Genomic DNA, 19,550 nt, shown 5'->3' on the forward strand with positions numbered 1-19,550 from the left:
CCGTTCCTGCCATGCTGTTTGAGAGTACTGGCTGACAGCTGGATGGAGTTTCCATGTAGCTCTGACTGAGGGAATGTCAGGTCTGCGAGGTTCCCATCCGTGCTCAGCCTGGCCACTTCCAGCTCTGGAACACACACACACACACACACACACACACACACACACACACACACACACACACACACCCTAATGTCAAGTCACAGCATAGCACGTTACATCAGGTTTGTTTTGCAGCCTCTTGTAATAACCATGTTTTCTCACTAAGTGCTTCACAGGCATGAATCCTGGAGCTGGCTTCTTCTAAACAAAGAAAATGAAAAGAAAGGCTGACACGCATCAAAGTGAAATAACTCTGATTTTTTTTTAGACTAAAAAAGGCAACAATGTCTCTAGGCAACTGGTCCGACACATGGAGGTAGTTAATCCAGCCTCTCTCTTGCATTGTGGGAATCTAATTTCACCATCCAGGTTCGTTAGCGCATTCCCGATTACGGCTGTGTAATGTATTAGATAAAGTTTCTAATTAAGGACTAATTATACCTTTGCTGTATCGCTATCTTGTGCTTCTGAGTGATTTGGTGATTTAGACACTGCTTTCATGGTAGCGAAAAAAAAAACAGGCTCCTTGATCAAATAAACAACACAAGGACGTGCTCGTATGGAAATAAGAGTGGAGGAGGAGGTGGAGTGGGAGAGGAGAGGGTGAAAGGACAGGAAGTGGAGGAGGTCAGGGAGAAGTGGTGGAAAGAAAGAAAGCATGAGTGATGGGAAACAGGCAGATGCGTCGAGAGTAGAGCGGTGACAGGCGGAAAGGAGATGTTCTCTCGCCCAGTACAATGGATAGGGCACAAAGGCTAGAGATGCTAAGGTCTGGGCGAGAGGAAATGAAGGCAGGCAGACATAAACACAGACACAGATATGCAAATACTGGAAGAAAGAAAGGGAAAAAATGTGGTTAAGTGTCCCTAACTTGCACACAAGCCAAGCTAAACATTCAATCTATGTACACACACATACATGCACACACACATCCACACCCACACGCGGCGGCGGGGTATCAAAACACGCTGAGTCTAATCTAATTAAAGCATCCTTGTCATGACAATCCTCCTCCTAAGAAACACACTTGTTCATTATCGTTATCACACGCACACGCTGTTACCGCTGTGTTATCCCTTCAAATCACTGTTTTGGTTCTAATAATAACACCATTTATTCATCTGCCTAATACCGCATCGCGCAGCCACATAAACAATCTAACACAATAATATCACCTACAGTAGCTGCGGTGGCTTCTTTAAAAAATGTGTCATTCAAATAATTTATTCCTGTCGCTCACTCTCCTCTCAAAGATTTATGGGAAAAAAACAGAAGGGGGGGCTTAAAAAGTGCAACTAGGAGAGCAGAGAGGGAGGAGACGGGGAGAGAGAGGGAAGAGAGAGATGAGAGGCGGTTATGAATAAAGGGGAGAGATAATCACGGTGGATCTGCCCACTGGATTAGCTGGGAGGGAAGATTAACGGCACAAAAAAAGAGGGAGAGAGGGATGCGGAGACAAAATTTGCCACAAAAAGATGATTTCCTGTTTTAAGTTCTTCGGAGATGCGCTAGCCTACATCTCCATGGCTGTTTATGTAACCACGTTTATGTGGTGCACTCAGGAGGGGGGGAATGGAGGAGATATGAGTCTAAAATTATGTAAAGTGAAAATGTGTAGGATGGCAGTTGTTGGGAATGAACCGCTAAACTCAAGGGAGACAAAGTCATGTTGTAAGGACCGTGGAAGGATTCTGTGTCTACTGTCTGTCTGTGATGAGAGAGAAACTCTGTAATATTATCACAATGACTAAACGTCCAGAGTGTAGTATTAAGTGGTATATATTGGCAGATATTGAAAAAATATAATAAGTATGTTCTATTTAATGTATAATCACTTCAAAAGGAGAATAGTTTTGTTTTTGTTTCCTTAAAATGAGCCCTTTATATCTATCCTACATATGAGCGGCACTTCATCTACGGAGATTGCCATGTTACACCTCTGTGTTTCTACAGTAGCCCGGAATGGACAAAACAAACTCTGGATCGTGAGCATGCAATTCATGTTTTTGCATCGGACACTGTAGTTAGAAGGTCCTCCACAATGTGCAGAGTTGGAAAAAGACAGATTTTTTAAAGTGAAAGTTTTATTTCTTTATTTCTTTTTTTTCTTGCTGTTTAAATCACTGGGTCTTTTTGGTTGGGAGGAGAGGATAATTCAGCTCCCGGCAACAACCTCCTGAATTCTGGATCTTAAGTTATTAGAGAAAATAGGTGAGCACACATTACAAGGTGCTAGGCTAATGGCCAATATCCGACCTACCAAACAGCGTTGAAGAAACACTGATTAGTAATACATGAAACTGCTTTATTCAGTGTTTTTACTGGTTAAAATCTGGTTATTTTGCTTTGGAAAGGAAGAGACCTTTACAGGTAATTCGGTAATCTTAACGTCTGAATCTTAAGTTAAAAAATGTCAGAAAAACAGATTTTATATGAAGCTGCTTTATCTCATGTTTTTACTGATTACAATCACCAGGTCCATTTGTTTTGAAGAGGAAGACACCTTTGGATCTTAAGTTATCAGAGAAAATGGTGAGCACACATTAGCGTGTGGTGGACGAGCTGCCTATTTGCGACATGCCAAACTGATTTGTAACATAAACTCCTTTGTCTGGTGTTTTTACTGGTTTCAGTCACTTGGTTGGTCTCCCTAAATCTTACACACAGATCCTTCAAATGAATTCATTGCTTACTGATGTGAAAGTGAGCAAAAAAACCCAACCCTGATAGCATCATCTGACATTCCACCACCATGACCCTTGAGCATTTACTCTTCTTCTTTACACATCGTCCTTCTGCTCCTCCTCCTTCATGACTTTTAATTTCTGACTGGGTTCTACATAAGCCCAGCGAATCCTGGTAATGGGGACATGAATTGTAGGAACTTCTGAAATATCAAATCAAAAGGGGAGTAAACAGGGGGATAATCAAAGGAAACATAAGTGAGTGTAACTTGCTGGTCTGGCGGCAGATGAAAAAATGGTTCACAGATACAGTGCATCATCAACTAAAGGCATGAAAGGCAAAGAGGGCTTTTGTCTCAGCATTTCTGCCTTATTCCATGGCCCGATGATGAGAGGATCAGTGAGAGAGGATGAGGAGAGATGGAGGGAGGAGAAAGAAAGAGGAGAGGAAAGTGATGTGCACCACACCATAATAACTAGCTTTGTTCTGCTTTGTCAATTCCGCCTACAAGTGGAGGGAGGAAAATACGGAGAAATAAATAAATAAAAATTGTCTCTGGCAAACAATTTATCCCTGCCTCAGACGCCTCAAGGCCAGTTTCTTTTGCTCCCCCTTGCATTTTGTTAGATGATGATGCGTCTCTGTGGATTTGACCCTTGAAAAACCTCTCACAAAATAACCTGGACCTCTTCATCATGACCTCTCTTTGACAGCTTTACAAGCCTGCTCTACATAATGGAACAGCCATGTAAAGCTTTTAATGCGGTCAGTCTGTTGTACATATTGCCTTAGGAACATTACCAAAATGTTGACATTTTGCACAAAGCAATGTTTTTGGTTTTTTTTTTTTGCAAATGCAATCACAGCTTTATTTATTTGAATTATTAGTTTTTTTCACTTTTTGCTTTCATGTGGACTTTTATTGAGCCTGACAGGTAGACATTTTGATAATATTTTGGCACAAATAAATAATTTATTCAATAATATTGTAACAGCAGGACCTTAAATTATAGGTCATTGTGTCAATTCAAGTCAAGAACAGACCACCCATTCAGTGTCAGCAGGCTAGTGACTGTTTTCATAAAAGTGTTGTGAAATTACTCGCTTCGTATTTATTCCATTTGCCCTTGCCTCTCTTTATTTTACATTTTTGCTATAAAATTGGATGTTGTTTCACAAATCAGAATATGCTCTGTTTGGTTAAACATGGTTATCTTTGACATCCCTGTAATGTTTATTAAGGAATAACAGATTTCTGTTCTGTCTCTGTAGTGTTTAGTCATGCAAGCTAGTTATTAATTAATCTGATGAAGTGGTTTATCAAGTAGCTCACACAAAAAATCAAAGACATTTTACACAGAGGAGTCTGAATTTCTTCCTGTCAGAAAAACATCTCTTATGTAAAATCAACACATGAGCAATATACAAACACAAAATGCTGTGTATAGTGGGGTTGGCCGATATTACCGTATGTACTGTTTGACGGCAGAGATGTGTCCACTGGCAATATCGTTTGAGCACTGTAAGTTTCTGCAAACCACAAATATGTTACATGTGCACATTTCAATTGTTAATGTTTCTTAAGTGACGTAGCTTACTTTGCTACCAGGAGGAACAGAGGATGGAGCCACTAAAAGCATGTATTATGGGCCAAAATATGAACTTTTCCTAAAAGAAGCAAAATGTTTTTCTTCCTAAACCTAATCACACTTTAACCACGGCATTGTGGAAACATGAAGTTTTCATGAAACAGTGACAGAATAACTTGCACTTGGGCTTGCAGAAACTAACACTGACAACTTTTTTCTGGAGACTGGCTTGGTAGAATATTACTGTAACATATATATTTACGCAATCAGGCAGCTGTTAAGCAAGTCATATGCTCCTGGTTCTGTTTAGCTGAGATTCATGCGGACAAACTACCAACTAATCATATGTTTGTCTACATATGTGTCTCTCTTCACCGTCTAAGCAGTGATTCAATAGCATTATTTTGCTCTGCTTCCATTCACGTCCACTCATGTCATCTCACATGTACAGAATGTGTGTGTTAGTGTAATTGCACACAGGAGGGATGATATTTGATGCACTGTGAAGTTCGGGATTATACTTTGTTTCTGGTTTGTATTATAAAACATAGATCTGAGGCGGCTGGTTCACTAATGCCTGCTGTCAGCGTTGCCTCTTACTATGATATTACATCATATTCTTAGATCTTTAGCAGCCTGAGCTGGTTTACGTTATTAAAAGATCTGTAAAAGAAAAAAGGAGGAGGAAAGAAAAAAAACTGTGAAATCTAAGAAACATATTTCTGCCAAAATAAGAGCATATTGGAGAAAAGCATCCCTCTGTTACATTGCATTCAGGTAAAGTCAACAAAAAATACATTTGTTCCTGTCAAGCTATACCTCCACAAGCACTCCTACAATTCAACAACTGGGACATGCCCGTTTGCAGCCACAGCCTTCAACACTTGGTCACTGTGTAGCTTCACCAGAGCAAATGGAGGTTAAGTGCCTTGCTTGAGGGCATTTCAACAGGATTCTTGACAGTTGCAGGGTCCAACTAAGTTTGGAGGACGGGAAGGAACAAAAAAAAAAGTACTCACGGATGTTGTCAGTGGTCTCCTGCACAGTGTCAGTCTTGAGAAGGTTGTCAGCTAACATAAAAGCCCCAGTCTCCACCGTGTCGAGGAGCAGCGTGGCCGAGTGCAGCTGCTCGCTGGTGGGCAGCTCTCTCCACGCCGCCTGGGCTCGTGGCTGCAGTAGATTATTCACCGTTTCCACCATAGCCTGGGGCAGCAGCAGAGACACAGAGGTCACACAGAGGAAGCTAATGCTAACACTTCATCCCTTTCAGTCAATGTGAAAATGAATGCAAATCCATTCATGGTGCAAATAACATCGCTACTCCATAACGACTGGTGCTAGCAGTCAGCGGGATGCAACAGTGAGAATGCAGTGGCTTTTCATTTATCAAGTTGATAAATCATGACAACAAAATGTTAGCGATGCAAATGTAGCATTCCCATGCAGACATAACAAAGGTAAAAACACAAAAGCTGCTAAATTAAAAGTACATTTCCAGAGTCAACACTTTTAATATTCATCACCATCTTTTTTTTTTATTTCCCAAAAAATTTTCCTTCAAAATAGAACGCTGTGATAGAAAATCCATCACAGATGTTCTGAAAATCAAGCTAAGCTAATTAGCTGATTGCAATCACCATGCGTCTACACCCCCAAAACCTGGTTCATTTCTCCTTTTTTTTTTTTTTAAGCAACAGTCTTATCTTTAAGTTGGAAAACTTGTGCTTGAGGGGTCTGAGAAGAAATTAGCGTTTTATCAGATAATGTCTGCTGGGTCATATCCAGCCGCGCAGAGCCGTTATGAATCCAAAAATATTACCAAACGGAGGAGAAGTTGGCTCGCGTAGATGAATCGCTCTCTGTGAAACAATACTTATTTTGTCTCCAGCTCACATTCCTTTATGCTCTTAAGAATTCACCTCCTCATTTTCAGACTTGAACACCACACACACACACACACACACACACATCTTGAAAGACCCGGGGAGAGATAAAGAAACCGAGAGAGAAGGCAGCCGATGGAGAGGGAGAGGAGGGGGAGAAGAAGAAGAAGGGAAGGGGAGAGCCATGGGAGAGCGATAAAACAGTCCAGTGAGTCCATGGTGACAGGCGTCCGCTGGGAACAAGGGAGGCGGAAAAGCGAATACAGGTGCTATCAAACACACACATCTCACACTCCCGCCTGTCTCTTTATTTTCTCTTTCTCCGACTGTAAACCACCCCTTTTCCGCAAATGCACTCCCATCCCTCACTTATCTCTCGCTCTCTCAATGCTTCTCCCTCTTGAGGAGGGCTGGATGGGAAGGTGGGGGAAAAAAAAAAGAGAGCGAGTGCCATTATACAAGCAAAGAGGGTGTCCAGCAGGGAATTGCAAGGGCAGGGAGGAAGAGTGAGAGACATCAGTTTATTGGCATTCGCACATCAACCATTTGACTCTCTCCCTGCCCCCTTTCAGTCAGGGTTAGGGAGAAGCGAAAGACCAGGAGGGAAGACAGCAACAGCAAGAAGTAAAAGGGGTGTTTTGTGTGTGTGTGTGTGTGTGTGTGTGTGTGTATGTGTGGGTGGAAAAAAGCGTCCTAGAAAGATAAACACTGTAGATGATGACTCATGTGGCGGCATGTGCTACAAAACGTGCAGCCGTCCTCTGGAATTAGAGCTAATCTACCTGTTTATTTTTGAGGGGGGGGGGGATGATATCCAACATGTAGATACAGTATGCTTAGCCAACAAGCTAATATGATAATATTATGTCCTCTTTTAGCGCTAGCAGCTAATTAGCTGGGATGCATATCGGATGAGTTTGGGAGGGCTACATGTAAACAAAAACTAATTAATCCACTGCTTCAGCAAACAACCAGAATAAGCAGGAGTGGATATGAAGCACACACATGCATACACATGCACCAGCAAGTCTGCTCCTGCCTCCTCATTGGCTGTGACGGACAACTACACGCTTCAACACTCCTTTGTTTGAAAATTCCTGGTTTATTTTAACTCTCAGGTTGTGTTTTTTGTAGTTTTGCCCATCCATAATGATCAAGTAATTATTTGACCTTTTTTTAAAGCAAAAATAGCAAATATTGTCTGGTTCCGGCTTCTGAAATTTTGATTTTCTTTCCTTCTTTTTCTAATATTCTCTGACATTCTATTGACAAAATGATGAATTGGCTAATCTGGAACATAATAAACATGACAGATAACAGGCATAATCATTAGCTGCAGCTCTACAATTGATAGAACATTGACAACACTATTATAATGGTTAAGGCTTGATTTTTTTTTAAACACTGGGAAGGAGGCTGTGAGCAACTTAAGAAGAAATGACCCAAAACTTTGCAAGAAATTCATTTTTAAAAAATCACAACGAAATCACCTGAAAAACAGCCCAAAAGGGGAAAAAAAAAGGAAAGTCAAAAACAAACAAGTAAATGACCTGAAAAAATGCTTAAAAATGATTATAATTCTGTAATTTTTTTTACTACTTTTTAAAACTAAATTTATAATTACATATTTTTTTCCAGGTCAGTTTCTTGTTTGTTTTTGACTGTTTCATGCTGCTAGCTAGGTAGCATCTCTTGTGTGGGGCAGTTTGTATTTTTCAGTATCAGCTGTTTTTTTGTGTGTGTGTTTTTTTTTAATGTATTGCATAGTCAAAAAGGCATGTTATATGACATCATTAACTCACTACAGATTACAGTTGTAACATAACTGAGCAAACTACAAGACAAATAAATAATAATAAAAGACAAACAAAAATAAAAGCAAAGTGCAAGTGGTCAGTTAGGAATTGAGGTACACCAATATTCATTGAGACATATGACCTTTCCAATTTTATATTGTAAATATATATTTATATTGACACAGTTTTGTATAAAATTAGGCCTATCTCATTTAGTAATGCAGGAAATATCGGGCTAGTTTTTAAATATCAATATTTTGTGAATCAAATACTCATTCTAAATAATTTTGTTCACTTGTGACCATACCCTTATGTGTACAGATTAGCATTATTTTATTTCATCACAGGCAAAAGAGGAAAAGGTGCATATAGGCCTACTTTAACCCTTTAACACCTGGGCCAACATCAGTTCGCCTGTGCTGCGTTCAATATATTTCACATGCATTTAAACCTCTTTGACACCTGAGAAAGCAGGTATGATTTCTCTTGAAAACACAGGAAAAACATTATGAGCATCTTTGTAAGAAATGCCCTGCAAATGGCAAAACAAAATTGTAAAACATGATAAGGAAATGATCTGCAATGCCAATAAGATAGGTGGAGTATTAAATATTACTAAAGAAATAAGAAAATAGACTTAGAAAAAATAGATTTAAATAAATGTGTAATTGCATAATTAAAATTATATATATATATATATATCACTTTTTTCAGCTAATTTTCCTGTTTCTGAATTTTATTATCCTTTTATTCTGTAGTTGTTCATTGCCTTCTTCCCATGTACATCAAGTAAACTTTTTTCAGGTCTTAAGGGGTTAATTAATCGCTGGTTAAACCATGGATGTATAATAGAGAAGTTGGGTTAAACCATGGGTTAAACGCACCACCCAGCGCAATGCGCCTGCGCGCTGACGTAACTAGTATGCACCCTCAACAGGTGCATGCAGAGCTCGCGGAGCATGGTGCTGAGTATAGCCCAGTTAGCTAGCATGTTAATGCTAAATTTGATGCAGTGGATCATTCAGTGGCGACATGTTAAGGTGCGCGAGGATTTGTGCGTTTTTCTTTTTCTTTTTCTTATCTCGGTCATGGTAACTACAGAACCTTTTTCAGCTCAACATGTTTGAAAACTTTGAGGAGCTGCGTGGGAAACAGAGGCTGAGTGGACGGTTTACCTTCTATTTAGGAGCATGAAGGAATTAAGGAGCAGAGAAGATGAACGTGGAGGACGTTACCCTGCACACGACGCTCAAAATGAAGTTTGGACAGGTGAGTCTGCCACAACAACCACACACTTATCATGATGACTGGATTTCTCCGTGAGTGAATGTCACCTAGGGATGTGTCCGCGTGCACTACGCATTGTGCAAAATCGGTTCTGATCTTATTTGCTTTTTGTTGTTGTTGTTGTTGCTTCCTGTGTGTTTGTGGCTGCAGCTGCTGTTAGAGTTTATATTGTATAAAGCTTACATCGTGTGGTCTGTTTTGGCAATGATTTTATTCTGCTGTTGATTCCATAAGAAATGTCAGGTTATTTATAATTTCTGTCGCCTAGTGGGGCTTGTTGCATCGACAGCAGTGTCTGGAGGTTTTTTATAGTCAGTATTTTCAGTTTAATTATCTGAATTTTGTCTCTTTTCTGGCTGTGTAATTGATAATCAGTTGTATGCACATGCTGCAGAGTCATTTATAGAATATGGCTATTGTCGGTTTGGACAGACTAGTTATCAGAAGACAGTGTTTGTCTTGTATGTTTGCATGCCACCTAAATTTGTCATATTTGTATGTTTGATCATATCAATGTTTCTAAAGTGACTTGAGCTGTCATTTGGAGGGAGGTGCAGGGGGCAGTGGATATCAGGGGTGGGAGTCACCAAAGGCCCCACGATACGATATTATCATGATACTTAAGGCACCAGACAATGTTATTGCTGTTTTAAGCATGGTGCAATATGCTGAGTATTACGATAACATATATTGCAATATATTGCAATTTATTACCTTATATCTTCCAAGGAAAACTTTGTCAACATCTGACAAACATAAAAAATACACTCTCACTAGACCTGTGTATTGAAATATGCATTTTCATGGCTGAGTACAAAATAATATTATCCTGCTGGAATTGTGTAATACACTGATGCACAATATCTGTTTATTTACTGCTGTTTCAATTTAAGTTTATATGCAAGAGTTGTTGGGTAGATTGTTTTAATAGTTTTTATTTATTCCCTTTGTACTACTGAAAGGAGTTGCATTGAAACTTTGTTGCACAGCTGTTAATTGACAATAAAGGCATTCTATTCTATATTAAATTTTTTATCATGTTAATCTCAATTTAGTAATTCTTATTCCAACAAATTGAATCAAATGGACTGAAAAAGCTGTTGATTTTATTATTATAGTAAGCTACAAAAAGATTAAGATGTTCTTTTAGAATAAAAAATTTAGATGATAAAAAAAGATAGTGTCCATGTAGTGATCTCATATTGACAAGCAAAAATATCACAAACCAGTTGTGATTTAGCGAGTAATAGCTGGGTTTCTAGTGGTTTTCAGGCACCAAATAGACGTGTTTGTAGCGATCCGTCACTGTTTTTTCAGCTGCTTGTTTGGCACCAAACATGGGTGTATTGTTGCGACTGGTCCCTGTATTTCCAGTGGCTGTTTAGGCATGACAAGCACTTGTTTTTGTGATGAGTAATGTGGGTGTTTCATAGCGACCTGTAGCTGTGTTTCCAGCAGTTATAATGCGACAAAAAGCAGCACATAAATGGCTTTTCCTTAATTGTGCCGACAAAACTGGTTTTTTAAGCCCAAATGAGATCTTTTCATAACCAAGTGGTTTTTATGCCTAAACACGTTGACCACAGCATCTGCAACATAACATCATAAAAATGTTGAATATGTGTGGTCTACAGGAATCATACAATCTATACTTTTTTCTGCTGATTGAGCTGGTTTGGACATAAGCACTCTGTGGACTGTATAAGCTGAAGAGTTAAAGGCACATTATTTTGTGGCCTAGATATGGTTTTGATTTAATAGGCCTATCGTATAACATTATCATCACATACATTTTTTTCTTTACCCTCCCTCCACTCCTTTCCCTTTTAAAAATGTAAGGCAGTGATGTTTGCTCCAAGTACATTGTAACTGACCTACTTTTTATGTTAGTACAAAATACACATTTTCTTTAAAGTAACAGTGCTTTCACTTACCTCCTAACCCCAAAACAATAATCCCACAATGCATGGGAAAACTGTGTGCACTCTTTCAGTACAGTAAGTCAAAGTTGAACCAGGAAATCAGTGTGTGAAGTATGATGGATGTCTGGTATCAAGCGGGCACTAATTTCACAAGTTGCCTTTGCAATCTCCTCCAAATGGCTTTGTCTAATCTTACGGATTCAAACCCCGTATGATTGTCCCACTGCTTGTGTTTCTTTGCCCTGTTGGCCACAGTGTTGTTGCGTTCCCAGATCTCCGCAATTAACTCGATGAGTACAATTATCACTGATAGGAATCATGGCCAACAATGACAAAAATAGGACCCAAGTTGTGTGAAACCAGAATTTCCTGCTTGTACTGAGGTAATAATGCTTTTCTCTGCGGATGCTAATGCTGCGTGCGCACGAACGAGTCCATGTGCTGTGGCGTATACATGCCATACAGTGCATCAATGCACAGGTATCTGTGTTTTCATTGTGTATAGGATGCATGTGTGCTGGCATTATAAATGTGTGTGTGTTTGAGGGTGTGCATGGGGCTGGGAGAAGCATTGCAGTGCATCATTCTGCTCCACTTGCTGTACAGTAGCAGTACAAGCAACAGAGAGAGAGAGAGAGAGACGGCGAGAGGAGAGGATGCTCTGTAGGCACGACAGATATGACAGCAGTGGCTCTCCATTCGCTCACGCTGGTGGTGCTGCTCCCGAGCGCTCACTTTGATGTGTTTCAGATAACCCCCCCTTTTCTACTCTGATTAAACTTTTCATTGCTTTTTATTGAACTTTTGATTATCTTGCATTTTCAATTTCATATAATTTTTTCATTGAAATTTAATTCGCCGGCGCCTGAGATTGGATCTGCAGAGGAGAAAGATAGGTAAGGAGAAGAAGGGGTGTGATTTCCTTGAGGTCTGGACATCTCCACATCACAAGATGAAATATGTGTGTGTGTGTGTTTGTATGTGGGTGTGCCTGTAAGCTCTGGTGCCGTCAGTGACATTTCTATCCGCACAAGTATGAGGACTTGAGGGCTAAAATGGAGACAGGTTTTTTTTAGAGGTCTTCAAAGAGGGAAGAGACTCTGCAGAGACAGATAAGGGTGTCGTTTGCGCGTGTGTGACAGGGTAGGCATTTGTGCATGCACGTCCACAGCACACACACAATCACACACACGCACACACATGCACGCGCGCCAGTAAATGGGGCAGAAGTGAAATGCTTTGAAGCGTTGGGGTAATCCAGCGTAAACAGCAGCGGCAAGACAGACTAGAGCTGGGCTGTTCTACTACTCCCAGCTACACATGGGGTGGACATGCACAAGCACGTGCACGGATGTGCTGTACAGTATGTGCACGCACATTAGGACACACTTTGTAAAAAAAAAAAAAACGATGAGTTGGGATGTTAGAAGTATGGAAAAAGGGGGAGAGAGCAGAGGAAAGAATGGATTTCCCCCCCTCCCCGTCTTTTAGTCGCTTGGCTGAGCTCTGAGAAAGTGCATGTTTTGAAAATGTTTTCATCAGAGGAGCAGGTTTATCTGTCAGTTGTTGTTGGGAGTTTGTCTTCCCTGACAGGATGAGTTTGCAGCTAAATCAGGCTTTAAATTCACAGCATGCCATGTTCTGACCCGCCATCCATAAATAGAGGGCAAATTAGACATTGTCATTGAGCATCACTGTCTCCTCACTGCCCCCTTTATTGTTTCTCTGGCATTTCTCTTTCTGTGACTCTTTTTCTGTTTAATTCCCCCTCTGCTCTCTCTTTTTCCTCCGTCTACCTTGCAGGCTCTACCTCCCTCCATCAATCCACCCTACAGCATGAAAGCCTCTCCACACCACCAACTTCATCATGAATAAATTGCCAATTTAGTATACATGAAACGAGTCCCCAGTTCCCCAAACGAAGGGAGAGAGGAGGAGAGATGAAGTGTGAGGGAGAGAGAGAGAGAGAGAGAGAGAGAGAGAGAGAGAGAGAGAGAGAGAGAGAGAGAGAGAGAGAGAGAGGGAAAGAGAGAATTCAATTATTTTTTGTCTCTATTAAGAACCCAAACCTCCTGCCCACTCTCCTCACTTGGCAATTAGTGCTGTAGATAATTAACGAGGAGAGGGCAGCGCCACACCACATCCCCTAATCACGCACATTTCTATCTGGCAGAGTAAGGGACTGTTGGTATAATTTTGTTTCACATTACTAAGGCTAATTATATAATCGATCACTCCCAGCCCCATGCCGTACCCAAGGTGTGCGGCAGTTTTGATTTTGAACCCATTGCTAGTTGTCTGCAAGCCCCCTCGGAAAAAAAAAAAAATTGTCGGATTAAGGAGACAGGCATCAAAATATGCCGCCTGTTTCGATGCGACGGCATGAGATCATTGTCGGAGAAATATATTTGTGGCGTGCATGCATGTGTGAGTGTGCGCGTCAGCTTGCATATAAGCCATGTTCTGTGATGTGACATTGCTGACTGGTGCTGACGTTAAGACTTTTCAGGGGAGAGAAGGGGGGGAAAAAGCCTGCATCAGGAGAAAAAGAGCTAGACCATCAAGGGTGTGTGTGTGTGTGAGGATGCGGAGAGCGAAAGAGACTCTGCAGTCTATCCACAGCACATGGACAGGGAAGGTGGGGTCTCTTTTTTTTTTTGATGTTCTGAATTCAGCTGACCAACATGCCTAAACGATGTTGAGAGTTTGGTGGCGTGAGCCTGTGGCGTCAACACGAACAAACATCAATACAAAAGCAAGGCCAACAAGGACTGAAAAATAAATTAACACTGAGGCACAACACACAAGCTGGTATTATTTTGAAGGCACCGAGGCCGTGACCAGGCAATATGCAAGCGAATATCCATCATACTCAGTTCTTTCTCTCTGATACAGCAGCAGAGAGGACATTTCATTGAATGGAGATGGATAGCGAGTCGTTTGGTTCCAGGCAAGCGTGTTTACAATTCTGCAGACAGAACTGCAAAATAGATGAGCTATTATTGATATTGATCATGGCCTCTTATCAGTGCCATTGATTTAGAATGCAAAAAAAAAAGAAAAAAAAGTGAAATTAAAAACAAAAGAATGCCAGCGAACCCTTTGAGGAGACTAAAACTTGTTAGCCAGTGGATAGTTTACAAGTGTTGCTGGATCAGAATAAAGATGCCCTCCTCAAAGGGTTACAAATCATGAAACAACCGCTGCAGCATAGAATTAGAATTCTACGTCGAGCGTTGCGACTTGTGATCACACGCAGGTTTGCAAAGCGAATTACATGCTGTGAAGAAAAAAACCCAAAAAAAAACGTGGAACTACGATGTAAAGAAGTCATCTACCAGGAAGCGGAAATACCTGTGTGAAAAACCTGCAGGACCTTTCTCTCTTCTGAAGCTGCAAATTCAAACAATTCAGCTGTTAGCGAGATAACACCTCTCAGCCACACACACACACACACACACACGCACATACACACATACACACATACACACATACACAAAGGCAGTCACACCCACCTCATTAACACTGTACAAAAAGACTTTGGTATATATTGTTATTCCCCTCACTCACCCCCTATTTCCATTAATTCCCCCCATAACCATCTTTCTAACATTCCTTTCCCTTTTTGTTCTTTCAGATCGTTTTCATAATTTTCTGCTCCTCCATTGCTTTTTTCCACTCATTCTCCGCATCTACCGTCAAGTTAATTGATGACATTAATTACTTCGCCACTCGTGCGTGATTGGTCATATTCGATTTCCTAACAAAAATTAGCATAATAAGCTGGCATATTACTCAATTAGGTATCTATAATTGTGCCATTATTGAAAACAAGAGGAATGCATTTCCTCTTCTATGGAGGACCTTTTTTCTACAAATTCAACCTTTTAACAGGCCATTTGGTCAACAGCAAAACACAGATTAATTGATTCCACTTACAGTCGCTCTGGTATGTATTCATGTCACACGTGTTACTGAATTACTTAGTGGGAGCATGAAATGTTAAGAGTGTGACAGTGAGACAAAAAAGGCAGACATATTGGCTCAGTCCCAATACAACCCTATAATTTACACACACTACCAATTGGCTCTCATGGTAGGTGTAGGGCGAAGTGTTGGCTCCCTGAATGAAGGTTTTTTTTTAAAGGCTCACACCAAACAGATTGTGTTTAGAAAAATTATAGATTGCAACAAATTGCAAGAAAAAATACCCACAAATGTTTTTTCTTTGTAAATAAAGATTTAAAAATCACAGTAATGATCATATTATCTGTCATTTATATGGAAACAAAACAAAAACTAACAAACGCTAGGAGGCTAGTATGCTCATGTTCGCAGCTAATTAGCTAGCTAGCTTATGTTACATAGTTATTGCTGGTTTTTGCATCAGAGTCCCAAACTTTAAGATATTTTTTTGTCACATTCCCAGCCTTTGATAACATATAATTCTGAAAAAAGTCCAGCAGCAAAATTGCAACACTTGTCAGCGTTCCTTTAATCTTAGTAGAGATTGACAGGGTAGAGGCACGGATTGTAGGGTTGCCACCTTTAGGGTGGAAAAATAACGGACACCTTGCGGCCATGTGCCGGAGGGACACAGATCAACAGGGGGGGTCTGGGGGCCCTCCCCCACAAGATTATTGTGTGTCAGAAACGGCATTTCCTGCATTTTGACAATTTTTTATGCATTTTTATGCAACGTCCCGGAACATTTTATGTTAAAATACAGGACAGTTCCGTATTATACGGGACGGGTTGCAACCCTAACGGATTACTAACATTAGCCCAAAGAGCTCTGCAAGTGACCTGGTAATGAAGTATTGTTCTTATTTGATGACTTGTTTGACAAGTTGACAATTGACAATTGATAGCTCAAAACTTAAAGGGGAACTAAGATAATTTTCAATATTCATATAGGTTGTTCCTTTAGTCCTAGACAGTCCAAAAATACAAGTTAACATCAACAACTCTCTTACAAATCCAAAAACTAGAGAGCTAAAGCTCAAATTTGTGATGTCATAGGAAGCCTATAAAGTCTGGAGCTGCTCCATAGACACTGAATGGTGAAAGGTGTTCTAGATGACACTGAGAGCACTCAGAGGAATTTTCAGAGGATTTGGGAACCGTTTCAGAACTTAGAGCACTACCACAAAATAAAGCTCATTTGGGTATAAAGGGGTAAACACACTTTTAAATGTGGGGCAGGGGTAAAAATAAGAAATGGGCCATCGTGAACAAAGTGAACCCAGTGACTCAGAAGCTAAAGCTAAAAAAGGAAAAGCCAGTGACTGTATAAGGAGTGGCAGCAGCTGTCAATCCGGCTGCTAAACTCCGCCTATCACTGTTGACCTCGGCAGAGACGATCAAGAAACAGTCCTTCATTCAGTCAGTCAGTCAATTAGCCGGCCAGTCAGCCATTCCCCAATGATTTAAATCACTTTAATTGAATGCCTACATGAACAAAGTAGAGGACTAAATTCTTTCCTTGTCTACCGGAGTAGTAAAACAGATCCTTCGCATATTCAGGATCGAGTTTCCATTAATGTAATCCAGAACTAAGCACTCAAGCCCGCTTGTCGACAGCATCTTCATAGCTGTAGCTCAAAGGCTGAAGTTCATTAAACAATGAGCAATGACGTAAAGTGTGTCCCAAGCCTGTTTTCATCTCAAGCACTGTATGTTTTAATGAGAAGAACTCCCAGGGCGAGACAAGGTTTTTATTAAATTTCAGTCCTGATCTGAAAGAGTTGAGGAACCCTGCCAGATACTAAAAGCAGTTATCTATCACCCATAATGTTGAGCAAAACTTGTTACGAAGACCCTCAGAAGAGGATAAAATAATGTCTACAAGCAGCTATTTATCATCAGGAAATCTAAAGTGTTGTGTACGGTTCTTCATCAAACTCTGCATACAGAGACTTTTCTAACCCCTGAAGAATGAGTGAATGGAAACCACTGATGCTATTCATCCATATGTTAACTTGAGCTTCTCTATCTGCTCTCTTTTCTCTCCCTCAACCCTCTTTCACTTAATTTTCTCTCATTTACCTGGCATCCTTCCCCCATAGCAGTGCCTGCGAGAAAATCATTCATCTCACTCAATCACTCACAATAGATTGACCTCTAGACTCAAGGGGGTTTCTTGAGGCAGTACCTTGGTAAGGCTGCGAGCCGCACTGTCCTTGCCCCCGGGGGTGAGGTTCCTGAGCTGGACGTCCAGCAGTTCGACCAGTTGGGCCATGGCCCTCACCGTGGATGGCACATCGCCAGGACGCAGAAGCCCTTTGGTCTGCTCTGCCAGCTCCCTGGCCACGATTGCTGCTGTCTCGCCCGAACGGAGCTGAGAGCCAAACAGGGTGACGGGGGCGGAGAGTGGAATAAAGTCAAAGAATGAGAAAGGCGGATGGAAGTAAGAAAAAAGTCAGATGAGGTGAAAAGTGAAGGGGAAGTTAGTAAGAAAGTTAGTGAGATTGTGAAGACGAGGACAATGGGGGTGGGGGGGAGTACAGCGAAAGACAGATGGAAAAATGAAAGGACAAGAGATGAAGGGCAGAGAGGTAAAGGACAGATGGAGTGAGAGAAATGCATGTGGAGGAATGGGCAAGACAAGAACAAGGATGGGATGGGCGGAGCGTACAGAGGACAAGAGTGATTAGGTTATTTGAAGGGGCTAGAGGAAGTCGGCATTGTATTTTTAGCAGCACCTTATAACTGATATGTAAAAAGAGCCATTTAAGAATACTTTACAGACACAATTCCTACTTTAGCACCTCTGCTGCAATGCTGACTTCACAGGGACCATTTTTTCCTTGTTTTGTCATATAAAGAAAACCCTTAAAGCCTTGTGGCTCGTGTGAGAACAGACACAAAGCCATAAATTGAAAATTGTGAGAAGTCATAACTGGGGCAGCAATTTCCAAAATAAAAGTATTTTGAAGAAGCAAACAATGTTTTTCATGCAAAAGCAGAGCCAGCCCTACACATTAAGCTTTTTAAGCAGCTAAGTGCACCATGGTCCCTTGGGCCCCTTAGACAATGTTAGGGGTGGGAATCACAAGAGACTCCACAATACAATATTACTGTGATTTTAAACATGTTACAATATGATGAGTATTATATGAGATATTGTGAATATTATTTTTTTATATTGCACCAAAATGTATCTTATGTATGGAAAACACAGTTGATTATATTACCATAGTAGGCTACCAAAACTTAAATTTCTGTAAAATAAGCTTGGCGTCCATGTATGACATGGTATTTCCAAACAAATCATCGCAATGCTATGCTGTATCTTCCCACCCCAAAAGACAATAACTTTTGTTTTGGGAGGGGGTGGGGCAGGTGTATTTTAGTATTATTACAATTCTTGTTATCTTATTTATTTACTGTGCTTGCCCAAAGACAGGTAAAACAGACAATTAAAGTAGGCTAAATAAGTAATTTCCTGTCACCTACAAAAACACACTCTCAGGATTCTGTGTTTTTTAAAAAAATCCACATTTAGTGGTTTTATTAGTTAGAATAAGTTAAACAAAATTGATGTCACAATGAGGGAGGGCCCCTAACCAAATCCTGCTCAGGGCCCCAAAAAGTCTAGGTCCAGCCCTGCACAAAAACAATGCATTCTATTTAAATTAGCCTATCCCGACGCATGTTAGCGTATTACGATGATAGCACACACTGATAGCAGTGTGAGTGACCCTATTGGACATTTCCATTCCCCTCCAGCTGTCTAAGATCTTAAACACGAGTTAGGGTTAACAGATGAAGATGGATACATGGCCACAATCTTCCCCTTAGGACAGCGTGTCTTCATGTGCGTGAAATTGCTCCAGGACTACATCCATAACCCACACCCTTATACCCTCAAACTAGAGCTCGGTAGGAGCTACGAGGGCCAAGCAGCAGTGGTCGGACTTACTTTCTGCATGATGTGGTTGACCCAGGGCGACGTGCAGTTGCTGAGGTCAGGGCCTTGGGGATCCCAGTAGCCCAAATGGGCCACGCACACGTATGTGGCAACGCCTGCAAGACAAATAAAACAAACAGGGTAAGACAGTGCTGACATTCACCAGGAGACACGAAGACTGTTGAGGTGCCTGAGGTTTACCAAACTGTTTGTGTGTTCAGTGTGTGTATGTGTGCACAGATGGAAGGAGGTGAAGAATCATGTTATGCAAGTTAATTGATTGAAATTGGAGAATCTGTCCGCAGGAAGTGTGTGTGGGTTGTGAGGATTTATACTTCTACTCCACTACATTTTCAGAGCGAATTGTATATATTGTA

At 40.8% G+C, this 19,550-nt stretch overlaps 1 protein-coding gene across 11 annotated transcripts in view; it reads right to left on the reverse strand.

The window, feature by feature from the left end:
* Positions 1–19,550, reverse strand: part of adgrl3.1 (adhesion G protein-coupled receptor L3.1) — a 177,721-nt gene that overhangs the window by 41,493 nt on the left and 116,678 nt on the right. For 9 of the 11 annotated variants that reach the window (XM_088075450.1, XM_088075458.1, XM_088075457.1 and 6 more), the window contains 5 exons: positions 19,186–19,289; positions 17,416–17,601; positions 14,616–14,654; positions 5,393–5,576; positions 2–124 (listed from right to left, as the gene is read on the reverse strand). In XM_088075450.1, the coding sequence (XP_087931576.1) occupies positions 2–124; positions 5,393–5,576; positions 14,616–14,654; positions 17,416–17,601; positions 19,186–19,289 (636 nt within the window). The remainder of the gene's footprint in view (position 1; positions 125–5,392; positions 5,577–14,615; positions 14,655–17,415; positions 17,602–19,185; positions 19,290–19,550) is intronic. The other 2 variants (XM_088075459.1, XM_088075451.1) reach the window with 1 other exon arrangement.

Source organism: Plectropomus leopardus, chromosome 3 (genome assembly GCF_026936395.1).
Source record: "Plectropomus leopardus strain MGB_pleo_1.0 chromosome 3, ASM2693639v1, whole genome shotgun sequence".
NCBI lineage: Eukaryota > Metazoa > Chordata > Actinopteri > Perciformes > Serranidae > Plectropomus > Plectropomus leopardus.